Genomic DNA, 9,883 nt, shown 5'->3' with positions numbered 1-9,883 from the left:
TAAAGCTCATTTACAGTAGGTCTATGCTCAAGTTCTCCAAAGCAAAAGGGCATTCTTACATTCCAACTAGGAAATCTATTCGTCCTGTTGATTTGTCATTGCACATTGTACATCTGAGCTCTCCACCCCAATTGCCATAATTTCTCCAGCGCCCCTACAGAAAAGACACCACCATAATGAGCAGAGAAATAAATAACAGGTAGTTCTACTGCAAGCATGTCTGTAATTGGTCGCTGATGCTGTGGACTCCAGAACTAGTTTTGTATCAAGAAAACAGAGGCCAAGACTGAATATAGAAATAACTCCCTTAGGGACAGAGCAATAAAAACTTCCTGAGAAGAAAGATACTAGTCACCAAGTATTGCATCTTCCCTCTTGAGATAAGGGTTCCTTCAAAGTCCATAAACTTGTAGATGCCACCAGAAAATGCCTCCTACTGTTTAGGAAATTAAACATAGTTTTCAAGAACTCTTTTAATTAGGTAAATATTTATTTAAGTCCTATGTGAAATGGAAGCTATAAATCATGCTCCCTTTAAAAAGGAATAAACCTGACTAACCTTCTCATGGAAGGAGCCAGGAAACCAACCATATTTTCTTCTGCCTGGAGACACCATTTTCACTATTCAAGGCCGTCTCCATTGGGAACCAAGGGAAGAATAATTGAATGAATGAAGAGAAAAGCAGAATGGGCAGATAACAGGAATCTGATATTCAGAAAGCCTGAGGCGTCCGTGAGGAAAACTGCTGACGTGAGGCTCCTGTGACTGCTATATCTTCATTGTTCCTCCCAGAGGAAACATTTCTTGAGATAAGCCCATTATAAAGATGTTTTCCCCAATATAATAAGACCCTTGAATATACAAAAGTTTACCTCAGATACATTAAGAAGAGTGCTAGACAATTGACCAAAGAACGTATTTTTAATAATGATTATTGGTTCTAAGCAATAAATATTAAATGTATAGTATAAATGGGCTACTCAGTCTATGAAGTTATTAGCCCACTTACATCCACACTTTTTCCCTTATGTCTTTTTACTTAATCCATATGGCATCCCTACCTTGACACTATTCAAATCAGCGTTTCCCTAACAATGCTTGGAGAAATATGAAAGACTCACTGAGAGGGTACCTCTATAATAGCCTCTCTCTCTACCACTGGAAACCCTTTAGATGGTTATGAAACAGAAAAACCTTATGTACTAACATTTGTGAAAATTCATGCAAAAATATGAAAGCTGTGAAAATATAATTTCATGTTCTGTTCATCCCAAAACAACAAGACTAAGTTAATGGGAAGTATGGCTTTATTAGAAAAAATGACAATGTACAAATGGAGAATCTTGCCTGACAGCATAGAGAAAATTTATATGAAGAATCAGCTCCATTCCCAATATTATCAGGATGAAATAAATATCTCAACCTAGTGAGGAATTTTCTCGAAAAGTCACTCATTTTTGAGAGGGCAGATGGGAATCAGACATAGTCGAGATACGCACAAAAATTTTATATCAGTATACATCAAATGTACAAAGAATGGCGGAGAAACATAATTTGGGTGATATGTTCATTGTGGGTTCACAGTGAGATTCAACAAGGCACATCATCCAATGACCAGCTCTGTACAGAGTATGGCCCCTTATCACACAAAGGTCTTTGTAAGATTTCCTCCTAATCTGCTCAAAACACAAAAGGCGTATCAGTTATGATGACACTTCACAGAGATGGGTTGTCACATCTTCCAATCTACTAGCCTTGGGATGGTTTCCGCCTTCTTTGCCCAAACTAGTCAAGAAGGCAGGGGCACTAACTTGCACAGTTTTCAGTATTTGCTGCAGTTATATGTTAGCATGTTTATCTCCATGGCTGTCAAGTATCAAAATGCCAGTAACCATATTTTTAAAAAATCATAAAGTATAAAACAAAAACCAAAAGGAAAAAAATAACCCTTCACATGTTTAATGTATTTCTGAAAACATATATTCATTGATAGAGCAGTCTTATTACTATTCAAAAGTCATTGGATGAAAATAAAGTTCAGTTATTTCTATACAATCTCTACTTCACACAGTATAAGAGGCTTAGAATCCCAACCCACCCAGAAATAAGGCTTTAGTACATCAGAAAATGTCTCAATTAAAGAATGGATATGAGACCTGTCTCTAGCATCATAGAAGGAAATCTGGCCTAATTCATAGTCCAGGTAAATGCCAATCTTTTGGGGTTTGCTCTTCACAGAGACAAGGACAGGTACAGAGCCTCCAGCCAAGTAGTTGCCATCCTGTAGCTGGATTGTCCAAGATCTCTTCTGACCCAACAGGGGAGGCTGCTCATTGCTGGAAGGGGTGTCTGAGCACACCCCCACGGCCCACTCGGTCTTGTTACCCACCTTCACCTCCCAGTAATGTCGGCCAGAACTGTATCCTTCAGAGCCCAGGACCACTGCATCATCGGACTCTCTCAGTTTCCCACCATCTTTTGATCTTTCTCGCACATAGTTAACAGTCTTTCCATCTTCAGACACACACAGACTAGGGTGTGCTGTTTTGGGGTCCAGAGTCACTTCTTCTTGGAACTTCTGAATGATGTTTTGCAGTTCTGAGTACAGTGGAGGAAGAGAATAGCCTTCCTTCTTGAACTCGATGGACCATAAAGATGGGCTCTCCAGTCTTGCACACCTGTACTTGATACTCTTGACCTCTCTCAGTATATTCCCCTTGGACATCACACTCTTTTCTGCCAACTCCTCCCGTAGACTTTTTACGGTGGAAATATAATCGGAAATTTCAGCAACATTGATTTTGAATTTCTGTTGAAAATCACTGTCTTCTTCTTCCAATCTGGAGAAGGTCGCCATTTGCACGCGTTTGACAAGCAGATGCAGGAAGTCAAAATCAGAGGTTAACCGATTTCTATGCTTTCCAATCTGCTCTTTCAGTTCTAGCAGATTTTTTTCTACGGTGGATAATAATGTCTTACTTTCTGTGATCTGCTTCTTCAGGGCCTTGATGTAGAGGAAGAGTTTTTCTCTATGATAGGAGGCAGCCTTCTCCACGGACCTCACATTGTGGTTCTTGTGGGGATTGATGAAGCTGCACATGAGGCACACCAGCTCTTGATCATCTTCGCAGAATAATGTCAGGGCCAAGTTATGCGTTTCACACATGTTTGCTTCTTCCTGCCTTGTCTCCTCAGTCCTGGAGAGGTGCAGGTACTTGACCAGGTCAACCAGCCTTTCCATCTGAGGGTTGGCACGGAAATGATTCTTCTCCTCATGTGGATACCGGCAGACAGGGCAAAGTAATGTGGTTTGGCGAGTCTCCCATAACACTTGGATGCAGGCATCACAGAAATTGTGCCCACAGTTGGTGGTGACTGGGTCAGTCAGGTAAGACAGGCAGATGGGACAGATGAGGTCTTCCTGGACTGTGTTCAGGACTGATGACAGCTCCATCCTCAGGGGTAGGAGGACAGAGCTGAAGCGGGTTTTCTCAGAACTCTGATTCTTCCAGCCTCTCTCCTGTCAGAAGTTTAAGTCACATAATCAGAACCGTGATGGGTGCTTAATGCCTCCTTCTCAATGATGGGTGATCTGTGGTAAACCCCACACCGCTAGCCTCAGGGGCATGGGTTGGTGCCCAGCAGATCTCCACTGACCACAATCAACCAGTCACAGATATTTAGCGATCTGAAGAGAGATAAAGCTAAGCAACTTCCTGGACCAGAAGTCAGTGAAGACTACAAATTGCGTATTCATTCCTGAGGATGAAAAGATATTCCTGCACTTTCAAGATATTCCTGAAAAGGAACCTTCTTGGGGTGGGAGTGATAGCACGGTGGGTAGGGCGTTTGCCTTGCACGGGGCCGAACCGGGTTCGATTCCCAGCATCCCATGTGGCCCCATGAGCACTGCCAGGGGTAATTCCTGAGTGCAGTGACAGGAGTGGCCCCTGTGCATCGCCAGGTGTGACCCAAAAAGCAAAAAAAAAAAAAAAAAAAAAAAAAGAAAGAAAGAAAGAAAAGAAAAAGAACCTTCTTTTCAGTGTCTCTGCGCACCGCCACTTTCAAGGCACTGGTTTTCCTCCAGCACCGTAATTAGCCTCCAACCACATCAATCCAAGGGTTTTGCCTGGAACTAGAATCCCTGAAGCTGAGAAGGTTCACAGACTCTGGGAAAAGGGAAATGACCGATGTCAAATCTATGGGCTGGGAGCTAAGAAAAAGACTTTCCATAAGTCAAACAAAAAAGGGTCACATTTTGACATGTGCACTAAGACATTGTGTAAACCCCTACTCTTGGGCTGTGCAAATCCCTCACTCGGGGATTACATGTGAAAGTATGTTTGCGGGCTCTCCGGGCTGCTGTCTCTCGCCGCCCACTTCCGGTGCTCTCAAACCACTTCTCCACCCAGGACGGCTATTGCCTAAGTCAGACGAAGGAAGAATGAGGGCCAAGCTGGCTACTGATTAGTTGCCATTTATTCAGTCTCTCATCTGGCCTAGCTCTCTCTCTCTGTCTATCTCTCTCTAACAGTGCAATATTTTCTTCTCGCTCTATCCATCTCCCCTATCCCTCTCTCTCTCTGCTGCCTTTTCTCTGTCTCTTCTCTCCTTCTCCTTCAATCTCCCTTTCCTCCCCGCAGCTGCTCTTTTCTATCCTCTCACCACGCCTCCCCAATCACACCTCCCCATGGGAAGCCTGATTAAAATGTTTTTCCCAGTCTTCCTAACCACCTGCAGCCCATAAGCACAAAACAGCTCTTAAAGTGTGTTTCTCTTCTCCTTAGGCCTACAACTTGATTGACATCTTAAATTCTCCGTCCTAGTATTTACCATTCTGTATGGACATGGTAATAGACACCCTGAGGCCTGTAGGCTGACCCTCCTGGGGACATCTCACCACAGACTCAGACTACAGTGCTCAGGCTGGATCAATCATTCCTAACCCCAGCAGGGTCCAAATCTAATTATTACTTTTGCATCATGACAGAATTTGTCCATGACCAAGCTCTTAACTTATAGTTAAGCATTGTGGCACTTTGGCCAGGCCCATTTTGATGCCAGGGTAGCTCATAGCTCACCCTTTGCCCTGGATCCATCCAGTTCCTTGTTGGGACCCTGTGTTTGGGGATCTAGGAAGTAAGGGCAACTGAGGTTTAAATAGAAAGAGCAGATATCCAGGAGGTAGTATTATCTGGAGTCAATCAACTCTCAAGCCACAAGCTTGTCTTTTTTTTTTTTTTTTTTTGCTTTTTGGGTCACACCCAGCGATGCTCAGGGATTATTCCTGGCTTTGCACTCAGGAATTACTCCTGGCGGTGCTTGGGGGACCATATGGGATGCCGAGAATCGAACCCGCCCTACCCGCTGTGCTATTGCTCCGGCCCCCAAGCTTGTCTTTTTAACTGTCTTCCTGTATCCATACAAAAAACAATTGCTCTGAAATAGCTAACCATGCAAAGGACATTAAGGAGAAGAGAAAGACAATATTTACAAATCAGAGTCTGATCAGAAGACAAAGGTAATTGACAGGTTGTGGGGCAATCAACAAACACATGCTCTCAGGAGCGAGGGAGGAAAGGCAAACCAACGTTACCTACAAGACATTACGCAAAATAAGTGCTAGTATAGTCCTGGGTATTGTGCTGTGTCCTCCCCATCCCACCCTTTATCACTGTCACATACCACCACATTGATTGCTACTCACCCAGACTTGTGATCCTATCTGGCTGAGGTCTTAGGGCTGGTCTTTGGGTGAATCTCTCCGCAGGATTTCTGTAGTCTGCTAGTCACACTTTTTTTGCTGCCTTCTGCAAGCAGTGCATTTAAATAGCGTAAACGGGGTGGAGCTTTGGGACCCACCCAGTAATGACAACAGGGAAGGAAGGAAGGAAGGAAGGAACTGTACTGGCCTGGATCTGATAGGATGTTCCAAATATGTCTCGTTTGGAGGCACGTGCTTTCGACTAAATAGGGTCGGTAGACACTGAACCATCTTCCTGTGCAAAATCTAGTTTCCACAACTGAAATCATCCCTTAATCTCCTCAGTGTTCTTGTTTCCATTTTTGTTGAAGAAGAAACTGAAGCATCAGGCTATGCTGCAGCTTCTCCTCTTCTCTGTGTTTTATCTGTCATTTATTTCCTGAAATGCATGTGCAGGAATCTGTGGGAGCATCTATGAATTAAGCTTGTTCCACCAAGGACTCTACTCAAGAGCAAATCCCATAATATTACTTTGCAACTATGTCACTGTTTCCCTACCCCCCTGGCCTTTTCCTCCTCCTCTGTGCCCTCCTCCCCAAACCACAACAGTCAATGGGAGAAAGTCGTGTTCAGACGAACCCTGGCAAGCAATGCTCTAGTAAAAATCGTTGTAGATTCTGGGTTGATGCCATTGTCAAGAATTGACATGCGATGGAAATAAGAGAAAACAATGAATAGTATTAGCTGCCAGACATAAAATTCTGAAATTAGTTTTATTTGAGATTAAAGCCTTAGAGGCAGTTACCTCTGAGTGGTAGCCTGATGATGAAGTGAAGATATCAATTCTTCCAACCACCTGTTCTAGGGGACTCTACCAATGTGGAACTAAAGTGTCTTTAAGTCAACTTCAGCAGGATTCCTCTATTGTTTTATATGTGTATTTCAGCATTCTCTCAGCCCAACTGTGATGCTGATACTTTAAGTAAGCTTAGAATCACCAAATTCATGTACTGGAAGAATACCAACAGAAACCTGGAAGTTAAAGGTGGTTGGCTATGTTGAGACAAAAATAAGATTGATATTGAAGGAGTAGAGATTCTTATTATGGACGAGCAGAAATGATAACAGCTGTATATGATCCTATACTTGTGTAGAAATCAGGCCTTTGAAAAACTAGGATATTTATCTGAGGTTTTCAGTAAAAAGGTGCATAGTACGACCCGGTATTGTCTTGCCTTTTTTAAGAAAATGTGAGTGTATAGAAAGAAGAAGAGTACAGTTAAGCCAAAAATTTGGGAGAGCCAAAGTCTGTCTACATTTTGAATAATATCCCAACATAAGTTTCTTCTGGAAAGAACTGGATCACACAGGGCGTTAGGGCACATATTCAATTTAAAGTCATCAGGAATGTGTGACCAGAGAATTTTCAACTCCAGCAGACCAAATTTTATTATACTTCAAAAATTGGTATTAATTTTTATGGCCTTTATGGTAGAATATTGTACTCCTAGGATGTATATTTCCTGTGTTAGATCATACTAATGAGTAATATTGTATGGTACCTGAAGTTTTGACCAGTGAAGGATTTGTATTTTTTTTTCTTATAACACCATGATTTGCCAAATTGTTCCTAATTTAGTTGTTTTAGGCATTAACTGTTCCAACACCAATCCCACCTCAAGCAACATCTTCAGTTTCCCATGTACCACCCCAGGCTACCTTCTTAGGGGGGGTAGGGGGGACAATTTATCTCACATTTTTTGTTAAAACACAAAGGCAAATAGATTCATTGAAAGTTAGATCAATAAGAGCTAATTGTGGTAATTGTTGCGTCTCACAATGGTCTTACTAAAGTCTATGTCTGAGGATCTACTGTAATGGTTATAGTGCAGTTGAGCCTCTGTGCTATTGTTTAGGCTCATTGAGGATTTGTATTGTTTAACCATGGAACTGAAATTTTATCTCTAAATTATGTAGAGGAGTACTCTCTGTCTCTCTCTCTCTCTCTCACTCTCTTTCTCTCCTAGTCCCCCTCTCCTTTCCTCCCTCTCTCAGTAAGTGTGTTTGTGTGTTTGTGTGTGGTCTCATCAAGCAGTATGCTAACCTTGGCCTTGATCATGTCACTAGTTACAGGGTTTCTGGCTATTTGTACACAGAAGCCTTTCCCAATTGAAATGTTATTTCTTTAAGTACAGTGTCTTAGAATCTCCCAGAAATTGTTTTAGTCTAATGGATCAGCAATATATTATAATGATGAAAGGTAAATATTTTAAAACCTCATTTTACTTATGGGCTGGGACAATAGCACAGCAACTAGGGTGTTTGCCTTGCACACGGCCGAGCTGGGTTTGGTTCCTCTGTCCCTCTTGGAGAGCCCAGCAAGCTACGGAGAGTATCCCACCCACACAGCAGAGCCTGGCAAGCTTCCTGTGGCGTATTCAATATGCAAAAAAACAGTAACAATAATGGGCCTCACTTCGTGTTCCTGGAGCGAGCAGACACTATTGGGCTACACTAGCACACGGAACAGGAACGAATGGAGATGTTACTGGTGCCCGCTCAAGCAAATCGATGAGCAACAGGATGACAAGTGATACAAGTGATACATTTTACTTAAAAGAGATAACTCATATGATTGGAAGTTGTTATACATCTACCATAAATATGATGGGAGTCAGGTATTGCTCAGTGGCAAATGCAGTTGCCATGAAAGCATGCAGCCATGAGTTTGGCCTCTTGTGACACTTATGTGCATAGTCGTCCTGATTATTCTGTTGCTTGCAACCCCTGACACTGCAACACAGTGTGTGGTCTCTGTGAAAGTCCCGTGTGAAATCTCTGGTGAACATCATCTAAAGTACAAAGACCCTCAGCCAATACTATAACAAGAATATGTGTGGTCAGAACAACTAAATTATCCAGCAGATGAATTGAATAAAGAAAAAAAATATGAGGCCTTTTTTCTAAAATTGCTTTTAAGTTGCAATTAATATTCATGACTCATGTAAATTATATGAATAACCGACTTTAATCAAGAACTGGGGTAACAATCGTTTATTTGTTTGATTTGGGTAGTAGGCACACCCAGCTGTGCTCAGGTCAAGTGGGACTTAGCTTAGGTGACTCACGTTTGGGCCTCTTGCTTCCATCTAACAGTTCAGTAGAATATTTTTTTTTTTGCTTTTTGAGTCACACTCAGCGATGCTCAGGGGTCACTCTTGGCTCTGTACTCAGGAATTACCCCTGGCTGTGCTCAGGGGATATGGGATGCTGGGAATCGAACCCGGGTCAGCCACGTGCTAGGCAAATGCCCTACCCGCTGTGCTATTACTCCAGCCCCTCAGTAAAAATTTTCTAAGTGAAAAAAAAATGCAGCGGATTTGTGCAAGTGGTGTCACTGAAATTCTGTAGCAAATAATATGCATACTCAGAGAGATAAATGGTGTTCAAGTTAAATCACTAAAAGGTGTTGGTGATTACTTATTGGTGACTTATTGTTGGTCGTTATTGCAAATTGAAGGCAATAAAAAACTAAAAACGTAATGATGTGATGTACTGTGGCATCCCATTTGGGATTGTAAACAGCAGTATATTTAGTTAAAGGCCAGTAACTTAATATCAAGCAATAATATAAAATATAAGAAAGATATTTCTAAGGGTTGGAGAGATAGTAGAATGGGTAAGGTACTTGTCTTGCATGTGGCTAACCCAGGTCAATCCCTGGCACAAAGTACAACTGCTCAACATTACCAGAAGTGATCCTTGATCAAAGGTAGTAGTTATCCCGGAGCACTGTACTGCTGAGAGTAAGTCTCAAGCAACTCAAGGTGTGCACTCTCCCAAAAAACAATTTAATAATATGCGAATGTAATGGGCATACCAAGTTAAGCAGGAAAACAAAGACATGCAAGCACAAAGACATCAATACATCATATTTTGTTAGGAATGTATATATTTAGGAATGTATATATTAAAGAAACATACAATACTTTCTCACTAGGGAGCTCAGAAGGTGTGGGGTGAGTGGGTGTGAATATCCTGAAAGAGGGAGCGTGGGCCAGAGAGACAGCACAGACAATAGGACACTTTTTAACCATGGAACTGAAATTTTATCTCTAAATTATGTAGAGGAGTACTCCAGGTGACTTGGGTTTGATCCCCCGCACCCCATATGGTTC

General features: G+C 42.0%; 1 protein-coding gene across 1 annotated transcript; it reads right to left on the bottom strand.

Moving 5' to 3' along the window:
- Positions 1 to 2,048: 2,048 nt before the first annotated feature.
- On the bottom strand, positions 2,049 to 3,455 carry LOC101546502 (tripartite motif-containing protein 75-like). Its single transcript, XM_004619155.3, has one exon. It carries the CDS (start codon positions 3,453 to 3,455, stop codon positions 2,049 to 2,051), a length of 1,407 nt encoding a protein of 468 aa, XP_004619212.3.
- Between the last annotated feature and the right edge of the window lie 6,428 nt (positions 3,456 to 9,883).

This window comes from Sorex araneus, chromosome 7 (genome assembly GCF_027595985.1).
Source record: "Sorex araneus isolate mSorAra2 chromosome 7, mSorAra2.pri, whole genome shotgun sequence".
Lineage (NCBI taxonomy): Eukaryota > Metazoa > Chordata > Mammalia > Eulipotyphla > Soricidae > Sorex > Sorex araneus.
Note: the sequence above shows the minus strand (reverse complement) of the source record. Positions and strands in the feature narration are given on the sequence as shown.